This window comes from Ranitomeya variabilis, chromosome 1 (genome assembly GCF_051348905.1).
Source record: "Ranitomeya variabilis isolate aRanVar5 chromosome 1, aRanVar5.hap1, whole genome shotgun sequence".
Lineage (NCBI taxonomy): Eukaryota > Metazoa > Chordata > Amphibia > Anura > Dendrobatidae > Ranitomeya > Ranitomeya variabilis.
Window position 1 is genome coordinate 49,078,642 of NC_135232.1, and position 20,080 is coordinate 49,098,721.

The 20,080-nt window shown below is 41.2% G+C and overlaps 1 protein-coding gene across 3 annotated transcripts in view; it reads right to left on the bottom strand.

Annotated features, from left to right (window-relative positions):
* Window positions 1-1,864: 1,864 nt before the first annotated feature.
* Window positions 1,865-20,080, bottom strand: part of SMAD2 (SMAD family member 2) — a 41,224-nt gene continuing 23,008 nt past the window's right edge. For all 3 annotated transcript variants that reach the window (XM_077283289.1, XM_077283309.1, XM_077283299.1), the window contains 8 exons: window positions 17,590-17,783; window positions 8,389-8,523; window positions 7,750-7,824; window positions 7,454-7,507; window positions 6,568-6,780; window positions 6,327-6,464; window positions 5,982-6,126; window positions 1,865-3,523 (listed from right to left, as the gene is read on the bottom strand). In XM_077283289.1, the coding sequence (XP_077139404.1) occupies window positions 3,400-3,523; window positions 5,982-6,126; window positions 6,327-6,464; window positions 6,568-6,780; window positions 7,454-7,507; window positions 7,750-7,824; window positions 8,389-8,523; window positions 17,590-17,783 (1,078 nt within the window). In that variant the 3' untranslated portion in view covers window positions 1,865-3,399. The remainder of the gene's footprint in view (window positions 3,524-5,981; window positions 6,127-6,326; window positions 6,465-6,567; window positions 6,781-7,453; window positions 7,508-7,749; window positions 7,825-8,388; window positions 8,524-17,589; window positions 17,784-20,080) is intronic.

Genomic DNA, 20,080 nt, shown 5'->3' on the forward strand with positions numbered 1-20,080 from the left:
TTAATAATGGTGAAATCTCGCTTCAAAATCGGGAGGAGCGAGGGGCTTGTGGCATCGCGTCTACACATTATTTCCGAGACGTGAGCAGGGAGTGGCAGGTATCGATCCCCTTCCTATTCATTATGGGGCCGATCGCTGTAGACTAGTGATGAGCAAGCAAGCTCGGATAAGTGTCTTCGACGTGATAAAAATAATATGTTCAAGTCCCCGCAGCTGCATGTCTCGGTGCTGTTCGACAGCCGCAACACATGCAGGTGCCGTGGTTGTTATTAATGTGTTGCTGCTGTCGATTATCCATGAGACATGCAGCCACAGGGACTCAGACATATTATTCGAGCATGCCGAAGACACTCAGCACCAGAGCATGGATAACACCTTATCTCAGCACGTTCGCTCATCACTACTGTAGACGTCACCATCCACACTCGTTCTTCAATGACGAAAGCAGCGCCGGATCACCCCTTCAGTTAGTGGTCAAATATTCCCATGACTTTACCTTGTGTTTTGTACAATTCTTTTGTTTTGTTTTTTTCTTCCCTTTGTTGCAGAGGTTCCAACCCAAATCTGCAAGGAGAGTATCCTGTATGTTTGGATTTTACTGGGCACTGTGCAATGCTTCTTAGCCCGCCATTGACTTTGCCTAATCATTGCGGCATTGGCATTAGGAACTGCTGATGGGCCGACGGCTGCCTGCCAGGTAACAGCGGGTGTCTGTTAAGGCCACCAATATCTGCCATTCTTGCGCCACAGTTCTGTCAATGGATTACCTTAGCAGTCTGATACCTAACTAAAAGCACCTCAGCCGCCATCTTGGTACTCCGATGAAGCCCAGGAGACTTCATATGAGATTGTTAATCTGATCATATACTGTAATACTACAGCATTGGTATATACTGCACCAGATCAAACACTTGCAAGTTCAAGTACCATAGGGAAAAAAGGAAGGAAAAAAAAAGTGTATAGTAGATCACACATTCCAAATCTTAAAAAAGCTGAATATTTGGTATTGTTGCATCCTCAAAAGTCTGAACTATCAAAAATATGAAAAATTGTTGAACCAACAAATAAAAAAAAGACAAAATTCCCACTTTCAGTCAGCACTCCTGTCTCAAAAATAATGCAGTGAAAAAAAGCAATCAGAACACTGTAGTATGTACCTCAAAAATGGTACAAAGAAAGACTACAATTAAACACAAAAAAAGACCTACATTGACAGGAAAAAAGGAAAAGTTACGAGTTTCAGAAAAATCACAAACCAGTATATATATTTTTTTTTATAAAAAAAAAAAAAAAAAAAAAAAAAGAAAACTGTAAATATAGTATCACAGTAATTGTATAGATTTTCAGAATGGTGTTGCCAGGTGATTTTTACCGTACACTAAACTCCATTAAAAAAAAAAATATAAGAAACCCAATAAAACCGCGGAATAGCTTTTTATTTTTCATCACCATTTCATCACATTTGGATTTTTTTTCAGTACATTATATACGGGGAAAAAAAAAGATGTATGGAGTCATTCAACACAAAAAAAAAAATAGAAAAATTTAAAAAATAAGTTACAAAAGTTATGGCTCTTGGAGAGGGGAAAAAAAATAAAAAAAATTGGGGAAGCAGTTAAACCATTCTGCAGCCCTATGTAAAAAAATCACACAATACTAATATGCCCTCTGTGACACTGACTTGTGATTATTGGTAGTGACGAAGTTTTGCCCATCTGTTGGAAATAACCCTTTAATGAACCTTATACGTGCAAACAAAGTAATATTGCTTAGAAGAATAAAAAACGTGACCATAAGAAACACCACCACCACAAGCACACTGCGTGAGAATTGATTTTTTTTTCTCTTTTTTTTTTTTTTTATTAGCGTATTCACATACTCTGCAAATGCAACACGCACAAAGCTTACGTCAAGTTCACGAGTTCTACCAATACACTGATCTACTGGTAAAACTAGTTCACAAATGTTAAATGCTTTGCCAGTTACGAGTCAATGGTTTGGCGTTGTGTTTTAACATCAGTGTGATTTTTTTACATTTTTTTATTATTTTTTTGGTTTTGGAGCTGCGCTATAGGCAGAACAGCAGAGGAAAGGGGGGGGGACTTTCTCAGGTTTGGCGCCCGTAACGAAAACACAAGGCATTCTTGGTCGGGCGTCCGATTTGTAGCTTGCAGTCGGAAACCTCGCAATCTGACCTATGGCGGGTGGGCCAGGGTATTGCCAACCGTGAGGCATCGTTAAACTGCCCGGCCGCTAGTTTGTTCTGAAACCCATGATTTTTTCACTAGAGGTACTCACAAAGTACACTAGCGTCACTGATACAGTCCATGGTGATAACGAGAGAGAGAGAGAAGAAAGGCAAGTCTGACACTGTCACGTGTATAAAAGGATGACAGACAGCTACAGAACAAGTACTGTATGTTAATAAGATGTACACTTAATTCTGAGTACCCTTTACTACACAACCTTTGTCCCCCGCCCGTCCCTAACCTTGCATGTCCGTAACATAATTCTAAAAATGCATTTTTTGTTGTTGTTTTTATAGGGTGCAAAATGTAGTGTCCAAGGGTTCAAAATAACATGCACTTTAAAAAAAAAATTATAATAAAATCTATTTCTGCTGTCTGAACTTTCTGCACTGCGAAAACGTTAAAAATAATAACGATAATAATACGGGAAAAAAAAAAAAGTTGCAAATCTTTCCAAAGTAGTAGCTGATCGTTGTCCGAAAGCTGCTTAACGCGGGGAACTACGGTCCTGGGTCTACGTAGCTTACAAGCAAAAAGAGACAAATTGAAATTGAGCAAGCGGATGCAAAATGAAAAGGCCAACTTATAAAAAAAAAAAAAAAAAAAAGGATATATTAATAATGGGAAAAAAAAATTATTAACCCATGTTTGGATTTATGGAAGAAAAAAAAAATTAAAAACGCTAAAATTAAGAAAGCAGACAAACCCTATCTGATATCTAAAAACAGCAAAAACAAAAAAAAACAGATTAACTACACATGACAAATAGGTAAGGGGCTACTCATGTTATTATTAAACCGTCTGGACACTTGCGCTATATGCCCGATAATACATTAAAAGTCCTTTTAAAATAAAAAGCTTCCCGGTAAGGAGTGACTTCACACGGCACTTTCTTCTAGGGGGGAGAGGGATGTTCATAAAACAAGGTGCTTTCGACGCTGATGGGACCTCAAGTGCTGCATTCTTGTTTTTTTTTCTCGTTTTTTTTTTTACATTGTAAACAGTTCATGGGGGACCATACACGAATACTATAACAGACGAGCTGTACTGTAAAGTCTGTTGTCAGGACTTCCGGGTTAGAACCCGTAGGTTGTATGGTAAAGAAGGACAAATAAAAAGGGGGAAAAATAAAAATTGGAGGGGTCCCCCATTAGGACATGCTGGAGCAACGGACTGAAGGAGAACCCATCTGAGTCAACACTTTGTCCAACCATTGCAAAGGTCCATTCAGGTGAAGCTCAATCCAACAGGGAGTGCTTGTGACTGTCTGCCGCCTGCAAAAAAAGGTACAAAAATAAGTAAGGACCAAGCATTGATCTCATGGACGCAGCAAGAAAGCATGGACTGAAACTAGACAAAAAGATGATGTGGAAATATGATCATGGCCTACATCTGGTATTCATTCACCTGAATGGGAAAAGATACAGTACCAGGCACAGCTAAAGTACCAGAAGACGACTGTCAAGGAGGGAGATGGGGGGCCTCTACCATGCTGCAATTTAAAGGGTTCATAAAAAAAAGGTACGCTATTTTACAGGGCTATTTCAAAAATCAGTTATCCCCTATTCACAGGATTGGGAAGAACCTGCTGATCCCTGGGGGTTTGGCCAATGGAACCTTCAACAATACCGATAATGGGGCAAAAAACAGAGGCGAGGTGGTTGTGCTCGGCCTCCGCTCCATTTATTGACTATACTGCTAGAAAAGGCAGAGCCGACCCCTTCTTTCTTTAGCCGTACCATAGACAAACGTATGCCGAGCATGTGCATCTCGCCTCCATTCAAGAGGGGACTACAGATTCCTGACCTCAGGATCACTGGTGAATAAAAAAAAAAAAAGTCAGACCACCAATGACAGGCAAGTCATCCCGGATCCTATAAGGATATGGTGTAAACTTGTTATTTTGGTAATAGCTCTGTAAGCGTCCCTCTTTCTGCAGGACTCAATAACATTATATGGATAATCAAACGACTTTATTGAAAACGGTGTAATGCTTCAGGTCTCCTGCGGAGGTGCTGCAGGAACATTGAATTGACAATGTCCTCCTTTATTTTTATAGTTGGAGCGGTTATCGTTATAATTTGCGACAATAAAATAAAAAATGTAGAAAGGATCAGAGTAACACAAAATAGTATAACTGACAGTGGCATCCATTTGCCTGTAAGCCATGATATACATATTACTCTTCTGGATATGTGTGGAGTAGCACAAATTATGCTATTCTATACAGCAGGTAGAAGGCGACAACAGAGACCGGAAGGGTGCTCTTTAGGACTTCATTTAGTTAATAGGGGCCTATAGATCCCTTTTATGGAGGGATTTTTAATATTGTTTCCTGACTGTTGCCTAGGTTACTGTCCACCTCTGCAGCTGGTCTCTTAAAGAGTGCAGCGATTAAGCGCTGGGGTGAAGCTGACCGTATCGCTGGATCTGACCAGCTTAAGTTCCCCAACGCTCCTCCGAGGCTGCAGAGACAAAGCTGTGTCTGCATGCAGCAATAAAGGACGCGACGCCCTAATCTGATCTTTTAGGCTATGTTCATATTGCATTATAGTCAGTGGCTTTTGTTGGAGCTTACGTCTGAAGCCCTGGAAAACAAGACGCTGTCGGACATCATCGGCCATATTGAGGTGGGCTCCAATACACAGTCGACCCTATAATATGCAAATAGTCTTGGTCAGGAGCCCACTGCCCCCCAGAAACAGGAGCTGGAGAGCAATGCACTCCTGACGAACAACCTTAGAGAAGCCGTTTAATGCCTACGCGCCTGACATCTACCTAAAATTGGCACAGGTGGGTTTGGAAATGTGTGCCAATGTGCACCAATATATTCAATGTATCCGTGTGACCCGCGCATGGGCTTAACACGTGGATTTCATGTCATGGATTTCATCTTTATTGCTGCGGATTGATTCCATTGTGTGGAAATATTATAAACGTGTCTTCACTGTCAGATTGCAAGGATCTGTAAAGCACTCTTAACACCCTTCATTTCTTCATGTCAATATAGACGGCTTAGGAATGACAGATGCCATTTTGTGCAAGCTTTTTTTTTTTTATGCAGAAGCAATAATTGTGGAAATTCCGTGCTGCTGGTGAATGAAGGGCAATTCCAGGTACACACAAGAAGGGTATGGTTTTTTGTTTGTTTTTTTTTTTATTTATGTCTACGCATTTTGAAGTAACTTACTTCTTCCTCAGGACAAAAACCATGTGCAAGTTAACAGGATACAGAAACATTTATACTGATGAATTTTCAAATTATGGCGCCAAGAGGGACACATGATGCGTCTAAGTTCATCATGACCATAATACAAGTGGTTAGTTGAAATGGCATGATGAACTTTGACACATCATGTGTCCCTCTTGGCGCCAGAATTTCAAAATCCATCAGTATAAATGTATTCCAAAGAAGAAGATACCTCGAAACGTGTAAATAGTAATAAAAGAAAAAAAAAAAGCATACCCTTCTTGTGTTTACCTGGAACAGACATTCAGCAGCAGCACGGAATATCCAAAATTATTCCTTCTGCAAATCTGTACCGCAGCAGCTAGGATTACACGCCCTCAATTTGTTATGTGATCACAACCTGACCAGCAAAACTTTTTTTTTTTTTTCACTATTTAAAACTTTAATTGGATAAAACCCTATTGCATTTTCCTTTGCTTCCTAGTATTGTATTTTGTGCAAGCAGTATTGGATTATAATGGTCTTCCTGCCCGTTTACCTACCTGTACTCGGCACCCCAGCCTTTTACAAAGCTCATTCTGATGGTGCACATTCTGGTTAATTGGTAAACTGCTTCGAAGCCCTGGTTCACAGACTGAGCGAGGAGGGCAGCAAATTCTTGGTTATTGAAAATCTTCAAATTGCAGCCTAAGAGAAAAAAATGAAAACAAAAGAACAAAAAGAAAAATAGGTGGAGAATCTAAAAATTGTAATAAAAGCCACTGGGTTTATACTTAATAGTCGTTTAGCAGCTTCCACCTTGTGGAAAATGTGCCATTAATTAAAACAATTAAGTAATCCTTTTGTAATTTCCATTGTGCTTCACATGTAAAGGGCGCCGAACTTACCGGGTGGAATCTTACACACCGTCGCAGGATGCCAACCATACCGCTGGTTACAATTAGGACTCTGGACAAATATAGCACTATCACTTAGGCACTCTGCGAATACTTCTCCCCCAATGTAATACAACCGCACTCCTCTTCCTGCGAGAACAGAGAACATTGTGTTTATAAGGGGAATTTTTTAAAAAAACGATATAAAATAAAATACTACTACGGTTTCTCCACTTGTAGCGGACGACATTACCTATATGGCGTCGGGTCATTTCCACCGTGGCGTTCCGGTTCACATTTGACAGTAAACCTAAACAGAATCTCTCTGAATTTGATGGATCTGTGAAACCGTCCACTGTGAGTGAAGGCTGTGATGCGTGAAATGTTTCCCCCACTCGCTGGTTCAGCTCATAATAAGCTATTGAACACCAGAAAGCCGGCTCAGAGTAAGTGACGGGCTGCAAGTCTGTACGAAAATAAAGAAATAACATTAAAGTCAAAACAGAGCAAAAAAGGTGCAACTACTGAGCAAAAAAAAGCTTGAATTATTTGTAGGATATGCTATCAACCATAGCTGTGATTACCATCACCTCTCCAATCAGTGGAGAATGGTGGACATAAGACCCCCTGTTCTGGCAATCCTTAGGGGGCCCATCTGGTGGGATCTACATGGATCTATGCATTATAAAGGTGATTATTTTACTGCCTAGAATAATCTTCAAGGGAACTCTTCATTTTCTGAGACCACAAATATGCAGATTGAAAAGCTGAAGACGGGCAGCAACACATTTCAAAATTATGAAAATACTCCTACCCTTTTACTCTGCTTTTAGGGCCACGTCCCAGGTTGTCAAGTCCCATATATACCCCGTGTGTCCGATGCAGCATTGTTGGTATAAAGCAATAAAGCACCGTGGAAAGTGATTGGCTGAAGCGCTCACGTGGGGTATACAGGACGTGACCTCTGCATGGAGCAGATGACAAGCAGAATGTATTGAGGGGAAGACATGCCGGATTTGCCGACATTAAAATGGCGAGTGTATGGATTTTATTATTTTAGATGTGATTCTATCTGCAGCTTTTTTTTTTTTCTTTTCTTATTACCGCCTTTAAGTCCAAGTTACTACTTTCAGACTTACCCAGGTTATGATTGACTGGAGAAAGTGTACTAGGAGAAAGCTCGGCCGGAGAGCCTGCAAATGAACAAAACACAGAAGTTAATCAGAGGTGACATTTGCATATGTTGGTCATTTGTTAGGGGATACACCAATATTATTTGATGGTCACATTTAGCACATACACAGATGTTATAGAAAGACTACATTAGTCTGTAGCTCCTCAATGGCCGCTTTCTGCGCTGTCAGAAAGACGTCTGCTGAAATTTCACCTCAATTCAATGATAAATCTTTACCAGCCGCCTGTGACGATTGGGTACCTGTGTCCATGCTTTGGTTAAGTTGCTGATCGCTTGTCTCGCCATCTTCACTAATGTATCCCGGAGGTGGCGTTTCTGCAAAAACCAAAATAATTAGTTACTGGCTAAAAGAAAAACTAAAAGAACCAGAAATCCCATAATAAAGATATCGCAATAGCAGTGCTGCAATTATAACACATTTTGCAAAAAAATTGTAAACTTTATGTGACCTTTTGATCTGAACATTTTAACCCGCCCTTATGAATGAGCCGGCAGATGAGTAGAAAGTAGTAAAGCAGGTGGGTTATAGAGAAAAATGACGGGCTCACGACAGACCTAAGGGCATTTGATTGGCACCAGACTGAAGTGACAACCCACCTGGCATTGCTGCCTGTAAAACCCCTTAGGTGCTGTGGACGCAATTAAATATGGATCTAAGGGGGTTAATGGTTTAGAGTCTTCAGACTCATCTCTGGAGAGCAGCTGTGGATGCCAAGGGCACAAGCCTGTGCCCACCTCGCGCTGTAATAACAGGGTGGTGGTAACCACCAGCTTCTTACACAGGCTGTCTAGGAGATTGGACTCTCTGCATTTCTTATAGCAGAGGTCTCCATAGGACACACGCATCTCTATACATTACACAGAAGCTGACGGACTCACCAGGTATGTAGTTGCTCTGGGGCTCGATTCCTGCTGGAAAGTTAGTGTTCTCCGGAATGGAATGCGTGTAGTCGTCGAGCGGAGGAAGTTCTGTTAATATCTCCGTGTGTCGCGGCACCAGTACCGGCGGTAAAACTGAGAAAAAAAACAAACAACATTATTCCATCACAGTGTACAGGGACAACTTCACTGTCTGCACCTAATCTCTGCGTTTGGTGGCCATGAGCACTGACGGCACGAGACAATCGACCCCAGTGACTGGCTGCAGTGGTTTTGTATTTGTGACAATTTCGACAAACACCATGGGCAGAAGCAGAGAGGCAGCGCAGGAGAAGAACGGGATAAATTATATTGTAGTCCTGGCCATGAACGGCTAAAAGGCTAATCACCAATTAAATTGGCCACATGCATCAGTTTTCTTGCAGTAGACAAGAATGGCCGGGCGATCCGTGCAGCTGTGTGTGAGGGAGGCTGCTCTGACTTTACTGAGCAATGTCGCACCACGTGGGACACCATTAAAGGGAACGCGTCGGCTCTGCAGATCAGAGTTATAAAATACGCACACAGTGGAGCATCTTTCCTTACTGGAAATGAATGTTATTGGGGGATCCCTTCATCAATGGGGCAGAAGCTTACACCCTGACTGTGTCCAATCTAAGCTGGCCACATCGGAGTGTGTAGGGGCACATCCTACCGACTTGGGGAATAAAGGAATGATCTCACTAACATAACCACAGTCCTCTGAGGGATCTGCAGATAAACCTGTGGATGAGGCCTCTGTTTTCACCAGACCCTACAATATACACACTTGGGAGTGTCAGAGATACATGTACGTACAGCAGAAGCAGACAAGCCACCTACTTCTGACAGCTGTCATTCAACCAACACAATAATCACAGCCATTTCATAACTCTTAATTGGTGTATGTGCCAATGCTCGGACCCTCGCCGTTTGCCAGAACAGGAAACTACATCTCCTAACTCAACTCCTGCTTCTTCTCTAGCTGAAATATTGAGCCGAGGAGGAGCTGCGGGTACCAAAGTACGGTAGGTTCTCCTTGGTGGGACATCCAGCAGCTCCTTTCTACTCCTCCTGGCAGTACCGTAATATTGTAACCAGAGAAGGAACCTAGGGGTCCAGCTCTAGTAATCAATCAGTGGGGGTCACGGTGGTGGGACACACATTGATCTTACAAATGTCACCTGTCCGTTCAATCAGCGATCAGTTTTGCAGGCTGGAATAGCCCTTATAAAAAAAAAACCATTTTCCCCCACTTTCTCTTCCACTAACACAGTCATATAAGGGCTTGTTTTCTGTGGGATGAATTGTGCATCGAGACATAAAAGGTCATAATTGAGTTTATTGGGCTCCAAATAATACTCAAATTTACCAGGGCTCAATGTTTGGTGTGGATTGTCATCCAGGGGTTTAATTGGACCACTTTTCTTGTTTTTTAATCACGCCACTCAACTTCAACCAGCGAGGAACCCTAAAGAATGTCGTATACCGCATAAAACCAAATATACTGACTTCCCTACGGGGAGAAAATGAAATCTCATGCAGAGCAGCGCACGAGAACTAATGCTGTTCATGCAGTAGTTTGCCACAATCAGAAATGTTTGGATGTTAAAAAGGTAACCGGACCAGGGTGCCTGGATGCGGCATCCCAAAAAATCACAGACAGATTATAGGCGCAATAAGGAACGCAGATTGTATTCAAAATCCAATAAAAGGTGCTTCATCCCCATCTCTGCATATTGTAGTACATATGTGTCCACAGAAGTGGTGTCCATCACAGCACAACCCAGCAACGTGCGCTCCCACCTTCTCCATTACTCTTAATGTACTGTCCAAACATACTCACCCCATGTGCACCTTTCTTTTTGTTCATATTGCATACCCTCCCTTCAAGGATATCAATGGTGACCACTTTAATGTCCGCAATCACATTATGTGCTCAAACATGACTTACAGCTAGCCTGCGTTTGTCTATATGTTCTGTGTACAGATATTATATATACAAACATACAGTGGGGGAAAAAAAGTATTTAGTCAGCCACCAATTGTGTAAGTTCTCCCACTTAAAAAGACGAGAGAGGCTTGTAATTGACATCATAGGTAGACCACAACAGAGTCAAAATGAGAAAACAAATCCAGAAAATCACCTTGTCTGATTTGTTAAGATTTATTTTTGGAAAATATGGTGGAAAATAAGTATTTGGTCATTAACAAAAATTAATCTCAATATTTTGTTTTATATCGTTTGTTGGCAATGACAGAGGTCAAAAGTTTTTTGTAATCTTTACAAGGTTGGCACACACTGTTGTTGGTATGTTGGCCCATTCCTCCATACAGGTCTCCTCTAGAGCAGTGATGTTTTGGGCCTGTTGCTGGGCAACATGGACTTTCAACTCCCTCCAAAGGTTTTCTAGGAGGTTGAGATCTGGAGACTGGCTAGGCCACTCCAGGACCTTCATATGCTTCTTATGAAGCCACTCCTTCGTTGCCCTGGTGGTGTGCTTGGGATCATTATCATGCTGAAAGACCCATCCACGTTTCATCTTCAATGCCCTTGCTGATGGAAGGAGGTTTGCACTCAAAATCTCACGATTCATGGCCCCATTCATTCTTTCATGTACACGGATCAGTTGTCCTGGTCCCTTAGCAGAGAAACAACCCCAAAGCATGATGTTGCCATCCCCATGCTTCACAGTAGGTATGGTGTTCTTTGGATGCAACTCCGCATTCTTTCTCCTCCAAACACGAGTTTTGTTTCTACCAAACAGTTCTACTTTGGTTTCATCAGACCATATATTGAAGAAAACAGCTGCACTCAGGTTTGGATTTTTTGAATGCAAAACAGGAGCAAAAAGTTTATTCAAGTCACCACAATGTTAAGGCAATTAGGAGAGGGACTCCATGGTAGGTATAAAGTAGGTAAGTAGGTAACGTTTAGACCCCGTGGTGGGTCTTTGTCAAACCTCACTTGAAAGAGGAAATTCCCAGTACGGGAATGCATGTGGAGATCCGGAATGGGACGGAAGGGGTATGTCCCTGGGAATACTGCAGGAGCTGGAGCGGTGCCTCTTTCAAGTGAGGTTTGTCAAATACCCACCACGGGGTCGAAATGTTACCTACCGTACTTACCTACTTTATACCTAACACGGAGTCCCTCTCCTAATTGCCTTAACATTGCGGTGACTTGAATAAACTTTTTGCTCCTGTTATGCATACAAAAAATCCAAACCTGAGTGCAGCTGTTTTCTTCAATATATGACTTTGTTTGGATCATTTCCACGTCCAGCCAGCACTTATTTAATCATACACTGAGTGCACGCCTTCTTCTCTATAACTCATCAAAGTATATGACATTCTCCCAATACTTCTGGATAATCCAAATTCTCTCTAGCAAACTTCATATATATTTATTGAAGGGGACAAAGATTTGCGCAGTATAGCAATCCAAAAAACTATTTTTTTCATAGAGAGAGGATGCAACTTGGGGGACATTCTGGTCCACAAAAGAATGGAACCCGTAATAAATAGCTGAATTTATAAAAGTAGTCCGAAAGGCAATTACAGGTATGGAAATTGCTCCTCCTGTCCGATGAACATAGTAAAATAATTACGATAGGTTCACTTCAACATCAAGTAGGGGATTTCATATGCGGAACCACACAAGTGGTTTGTATTATTCTTTGTTCTTGCAATTTTTTTTTTTTTTTTTAAATTGGGGAAAAAAAATTATTAGACCCCTTTTATCAGTTTTCGTGAGCATTATAAATCTATTAGCACTGGAAAAGGCTCCCACAATTGATTTAGCATATTCAAGAATCCCATGGATCAAACCCTAATGTATTGTGCTTTGCTGGTCTGGAAAGGGATAACTACCCTCTGCAACGGGGAGATCACAATAAAATGTTACTAAGAAAGGAGGCTAAATGGATAACGAAAACTTCAGCACAAGGTCCGTTAGGCTTAACCCCTTCATGAGCTCCAGCTTTTTTCAGTTTTGCATTTTCGTTCCCCTTCTTCCCAGAGCCATAACTTTTTTATTTTTTCCATCAATATGGCCATGTGAGGGCTTATTTTTTGTGGGACGAGTTGTACTTTTGAACGACTCCATTGGTTTTACCATGTCGTGAACTCGAAAACGGGAAATAAATTCCAGGTGCGGTGAAATTGCAAAAAAAGTGCAATCCCACACTTGTTTTTTTGTTTGGCTTATTTGCTAGGTTCACTAAATGCTAAAACTGACCAGCCATTATGATTCTCCAGGTCATTATGACTTCATAGACACCAAACATGTATAGGTTATTTTTTTTTTATCTCAGTGGTCAAAAAAAATTCCAAACTTTGTTAAAAAAAAAAAAAAAAACACGCCATTTTCCGATACCCATAGCGTCTCCATTTTTCGTGATCTGGAGTCGAATGAGGGCTTATTTTTTACGTGCGAGCTGACGGTTTTAATGATACCATTTTGGTGCAGATATGTTCTTTTGATTGCCCGTTATTGCATTTTAATTCAATGTGGGGGGCGACCGAAAAAAACGTAATTCTGGCATTTTGACTTTTTTTCCTCGCCACACCGTTTAGCGATCAGGTTAAACCTTTTTATTGATAGATCGGGAGATTCTGAAAGTGGTGATACCAAATATTTGTATGCTTGATTTTTTTATTGTTTTATTTTCAATGGAGTGAAAGGGGGGTGATTTGAACTTTTTTTTTTTTTCTTCATATTTTTAAAAACTTTTTTTTTTTATTTCGGCATCCTTCAATAGCCTCCATGGGAGGCTAGAAGCTGCTACAACTTGATCGGCTCTGCTACATAGAGGCGATGCTCAGATCGCCCCTACGTAGCAGAATTACTGAATTGCTATGAGCGCCGACCACTGGGAGACCTCTTATTAAATGCCGCTGTCAGCGTTTGACAGCGGCATTTAACTAGTTAATAGGTGAGGGTGGATCGCGATTCCGCCCGCGCCTATTGCGGGCACATGTCAGCTGTTCAAAACAGCTGACATGTCCTGGCTTTGATGCGGGTTCACCGCCGAAGCCCACATCAAAGCGGGGGTTCTATACTCGGATGTACTACTCCATCCGAGGGCAGAAAGGAATTAAACCACAGGATTGACCTACGAATGTTCTTGTAAATCGTTTTTTTTATAAAATGATAGTCATTTTAAATGTATTGTTGAAAAGTTTTTTCGCAATTAACACTGAATGTTTGTTAAAGCTGTGATGGGGTGTGGATTTGTCAAACTACTAACAAAAGGAATAGACTCCCACAATCCCTCCAGCACCATGCATTCTCCTGTGTACCCTATGTATGTCCAGATGCATTGAAAAATAAAGGATTTTCCATCTTTTAAAAAGGTTTGGCGAGTGCTGCTCTGTTTCTTCAAATGACTGTCGCATTATACTTGTGAGCTAGCACCACAATCTTCCTTCCTTACCTGCAAAAGCTCTAACAAATGGAAACCGTTTCATATGTGTGGCAAGTACCGTAGTTGGCTGGTGCCTGAGCTCACCTGTATCGTACATATACATACACAGTGATGGCAGTGTTGGGACTCTTGCAAGAGTTCCAGAAAATGAAGTATTTCTCACAGAAAATTATTGCAGTTACATGTTTTTCCTTTACGTGTATTCATATCATCATCAACAACCTCTCAACTGGAATTTCGGATTACTCTTCTTTTGCAAACTGCTCCAGATCTCTCATATATGAAGGCGTCTTCTCCCACCAGCAGTGTTAAGATCTCTACACAGTTGTTCATTGGGAGGTAGATCCGGACTCACTGTTGTCACTTCAGAACACTCCTACGCTTTGTTTCTCCGTGCTTCTTCAAGTATGTTTGGGGTCGTTGTTCTCCTGTAAGACCCATGACCTAGGACGCAAACCCAGCTTTCCGACACTAAGTAGTACATGGGGACCCAAAACCCTTGATAATCTTTAGATTTCATGATGCCCCATACACATTCAATGCACCCAGCATCAGAGGCAGCAAAACAACGCCAAAACAGGTTTGAACCTCCACCATATTTGACTGTGAGTAGTGTGTTCATTTCTTTGCAGGCCTCATTCCGTTTTTTGGTAAACTGTGAATGATGCGTTTTACCCAAAAGCTCTATCTTAGACTTATCTGTCCACAAGACGCTTTCCCAGAAGGATTTTGGCTTACTCAGCTTTCTTATGCCTCTGTCAGTAGTGGGGTCCTCCAGGGTGTCCTGCCATAGCGTTTCATTTCATTCAAATGTTAACAGATCGTTTCGCTGACACCGAAGCATCCTGAGCCTGCAAGACAGCTTGAATTTCTTTGAAACTTGATTGGGGCTACTTATCCAGCCGGACTATCCAGTGTTGCAACCTTTCATCAATTTTTCTGTGTTGTCCACGTCCAGGGAGATTAGCTACAGTGCCATGGGTTGTAAACTTGTTGATTACGTTGCGCACCATGGACAAAGGAACATCAAAATCTCTGGAGACGGACTTGTAACCTTGAGATTGTTGAAATTGTTCAACATTATTGGTTCTCAAGTCCTCAGACAGTTCTCTTCTACATCTGCTCTCCATGCTTAGTGTGGCACACACAGACACACAATGCAAAGATTGAGTCAACTTCTCCCCTTTTTATCTGGTTTCAGGTGTGATTTTCATATTGCCCACACCTGTTACTTGCCACAAGTGAGTTTGAACAAGCATTACAAGCTTGAAACAAAGTTGTTTTCCCCTCAATTTTTGAAAGGTGCCAGCGATTTTGTCCAGAGGGGCAGTGTGTAAAATTTTGTTTTGTGCCGGTTTTTTGTATTGTTCCAATACAAAGGAAATAAACATGTGTAATTACAATAATTTTCTGGTTACATACATGTATACACACACGCATTATAATTACACATACATTATATAGACATACAGTGGGGAAAATAAAAATTTGACACAGTTAATTTTGCACGTTTTCCCACCTATGAAGAATGAAGAAGTCTGTCATTTTTATGGTAGGTACACTACACCTGTGAGAGAATCTAAAAATAGAAATCAGAAAATCACATTATATGATTTTTAAATAATTGAATTTTATTGCATTAAATAAGTATTTGATCAACCAACCAGCAAGAATTCTGGCTCTCACAGACCTGTTAGTTTTTCTCCTACTCTGCACTCATTACCTGTATTAATTGCACCTGTTTGAACTCGTTACTTGTATAAAAGACACCTGTCCACACAATCACACTCCAACCTCTCCACCATGCCCAAGACCAAAGAGCTGTCTAAGGGTCTGTGCACACGTTGCGGATTTGCTGCGGATCCACAGCGTTTTTTGAGGTGCAGAAACGCTGCAGATCTGCAATTGATTTACAGTACAATGTAAATCACTGGAAAAAAAAAAAAGCTGTGCACACTTTGCGGAAAATCCGTTGCGGAAATGCTGCGGCTTTAAAAAAAAATAGCATGTCAATTCTTTTTTGAGAATCTGCAGTGTTTTTGTACCCACTCCATTATAGAAAACCGCAGGGGTAAAAAACGCAGCAAAAACGCACAAAAAAATGCTGCGGAACTGCACAAAAACCGCAGGTGCGTTTTCGGCCAGGAGAGACAGAATCCGCACCAGAAATTCCTAAGCCTAATCCGCAACGTGTGCACATAGCCTAAGGACACCAGGGACAAAACTGTAGACCTGCTCAAGGCTGGGATGGCTACAGGACAATAGGCAAGCAGCTTGGTGAGAAGGCAACAACTGCTGGCACAATTATTAGATAATGGAAGAAACACAAGATGACTGTCAATCTTCCTGGGTCTGGGGCTCCGTGCAAAATCTCGCCTCATGGGGTAAAGAGGATTCTGAGAAAGGTCAGGAATCAACACAATTTACACAGGAGGACCTGGTCAATGACCTGAAGAGAGCTAGGACCACAGTCTCACATATTACCGTTTGTAACACACTACACCGTCATGCATTCCAATCCTGCAGGGCACGTAAGGTCCCCTGCTCACGCAGCATATGTCCGTTTGAGGTTCGCCACTGACCATCTGGATGATGCAGGAGGCATGGGAGAAGGTCATATGGCCAGATGAGACCAAAATAGAACTTTTGGTATCAACTCCACTTGCCTTGTTTGGAGTTAGAAGAAGGATGAGTACAAACCCTGGAAACCCATCCCTACCGTGAAGCATGGAAGGGAAACAATACTTTGGGGGTGTATTTCTGCAAAGGGGACAGGACGAAGGCAACGTACTGAAAGGAGGATGGATGGGGTCATATATTGCAAGACTTTGGCCAACAACCTCCTTCCCTCAGGAAAAGCATTGAAGATGGGTCATGGCTGGGTCTTCCAGCATGACAATGACCCGAAACACACAGCCAGGGCATCTAAGGAGTTGCTTCTTAAGAAGCATTTCAGGGTCCTGTAGTGGCCTAGCCAGTTCTCCAGACCTGAATCCAATAGAAAATCTATGGAGGGAGATAAAACTCAATGTTACCCAGCGACAGCCTCAAAACCTGAAAGATCTATATGGAGGAGTGGGCCAAAATCCCTGCTGCAGTGTGTGCAAACCTGGACAAGAAATACAGGAAACATATGACCTCTGTAATTACAAAGATTTCTGTAACAAATATTAACTTCTGCTTTTCTATTGTATCAAATATTTATTTCATGCAATAAAATGCAAATTAATTAATTATGTAAAAATCATACAATGTGATATCATGTTTTCTTTATTTTAAATTCTGTCTCACAGTTGAAGTGTACCTACGATAATAATGACAGAAATCTCCATTCTTTGTAGGTGGGAAAACTTGCAAAATTGGCAGTGTATCAAATACTCATTCTCATCACTATATAAAAATTACATATATTATATCTCCCTCTAGAATTAGATATAGATATATATATATATATATATATATATATATATATATATATATATATATATATATATATATATATATATATATATATATATATACACACATACATACATATATAATTTACTTATTTATTTAGACTGTCTAGTATAGGACTTTGCAAGACTTGTTGGAATGAAAGTAATTTAAGTTACATTTCTTGAAGAATTTTATTGGACCCAGGGACCACTTTGTCTTGTCCCCTGTCTAGCAAAGAGACCAGAGGCTCCATTGTCAGTGAAGGAGAGTAGCAGTGAACCAAAAAGAAAGCACAAAAGTGTAACCTTGCACTTACCTGGAGTTTCCACCCTCTGATAGTGATAAGGGTTGACACAAACTTCATCTTTCTTAAGATTAAAAGCATATTCACAATTTTCAATAGCCTTCAGTTCATGATGACTATGGAGGTCCGGCCAGCGCCAGAGACGACAGTAAATAACGTGCGGTAAACCCTTGCGGTGGGACACTTGAAGGCGGCCATCTAGAGACCTGGGCAGAGGAAGAATGAATATTAGGGAGAAAAAAAAAAAAAGAAAGAAAAAAAAAATGAAAGCTTTAAAAGGATATCATTACATTAAATAAAATGTGCAAACACTGAAGCGAGAGGAGAAGATGGAAGATTACAGCAGAGAGAGTGCACAGAGAAAGCAGGAGCTAGATCAGCATTCACCGAGACGAGGAGGCACAGGGTGCGGGTGAATGTACCCACCACTGACACACAGCACATACACCTGGCAGTAACAATTAGTTGAGAGGAAGAAAAATAAAAATGAAGATACACTCGAGACTGTAGCAGCTGAGGTTATAACCAAGCGTAGAGAGAAGCTGCAGCAAAACGGATGCTAGATCATCATGCAAACACAAAGACGGCAGCAGCACTGGAAAAAACAGAGCAAAAACATAAGCAAAGCCGTAAAAAAGCGAGACACTGACATGTATCCTAACGTTTACAGGAGGCGGCATATTGCACAGCAGAACCATCCCGAAAGTCAGGACTACAGCGCCCCCTATCTGTACTACACTAACGGTCACCTATACTGCTAAGTCCATCTGGTATAAGAGCAGAAAGTATCAGCCGCAGTATGCATTAGGGAGAAGCAAAATAAAGAGTAGCCAAAATAAATACATTTATTATGCCCCATCTACAGCGCGCTCACTGCTGAACACCATTTTACACACACAAGAAATCTACGTAAAAAGTTGAGTCAAATTACATTACTTAAACTGTATTATACTCCAGAGCTGCACTCACTATTCTGCTGGAGTCACTGTGTACATACATTACTGATCCTGAGTTACATCCTGTATTATACTCCAGAGCTGCACTCACTATTCTGCTGGTGCAGTCACTGTGTACATACAGGATGAAACTCCTGATCTTCAAGATCAGTAATGTAATGTATGTACACAGTGACTGTACCAACAGAATAGTGAGCGCTGCTCTGGGGTATAATACAGGAGGTAACTCAGGATCAGTAATGTAATGTATGTACACAATGACTGCACCAGCAGAATAGTGAGTGCAGCTCTGGAGTATAATACAGGATGTGACTCAGGATCAGTAATGTAATATATGTACACAGTGACTGCACCAGCAGAATAGTGAGTGCAGCTCTGGAGTATAATACAGGATGTAACTCAGGATCAGTAATGTAATGTATGTACACAGTGACTGCACCAGCAGAATAGTGAGCGCAGCTCTGGAGTATAATACAGGAGGTAACTCAGGATCAGTAAAGTAATGTAATGTATGTACACAGTGACTGCACCAGCAGAATAGTGAGTGCAGCTCTGGGGTATAATACAGGATGTAACTCAGGATCAGTAATGTAATATATGTACACAGTGACTGCACCAGCAGAATAGTGAGTGCAGCTCTGGAGTATAATACAGGAGGTAACTCAGGATCAGTAATGTAATGTATGTACACAGTGACTGCACCAGCAGAATAGTGAGTGCAGCTCTGGAGTATAATACAGGAGGTAACTCAGGATCAGTAATGTAATGTATGTACACAGTGACTGCACCAGCAGAATAGTGAGTGCAGCTCTGGAGTATAATACAGGAGGTAACTCAGGATCAGTAATGTAATGTATGTACACAGTGACTGCACCAGCAGAATAGTGAGTGCAGCTCTGGAGTATAATACAGGATGTAACTCAGGATCAGTAGTGTAATGTATGTACACAGTGACTGCACCAGCAGAATAGTGAGTGCAGCTCTGGGGTATAATACAGGAGGTAACTCAGGATCAGTAATGTAATGTATGTACACAGTGACTGCACCAGCAGAATAGTGAGTGCAGCTCTGGGGTATAATACAGGATGTAACTCAGGATCAGTACAGGATCAGTAATGTATGTACACAGTGACTGCACCAGCAGAATAGTGAGTGCAGCTCTGGGGTATAATACAGGATGTAACTCAGGATCAGTGCAGGATAATTAAATGATTCAACCTTTTAAGTAGATCCTAGACTGTAACATAGTGCTCGATAGTGAACATAGCCTTAAATTAACTCCCCCTCCAGTTTTCTTTCCACACAACAGCCCATGAACACTAACTGCATATGTACATACACAAATGCAGATGTAAATGGTTGTGAAATGGACAAAATAATGAGACAAACAGAAAATAAATAACTGAAATAACATGAACCAAGAAATATCTAAGCGTGGAACTTGAATGTAAATTCTCTGGCTCCTCAATCAATGGCTGACAAAAGAACCGTGGAAGGATGGATCGGAGAATCACTCTTAGACTATGCTTGGGATCCGTTTGTGCAAT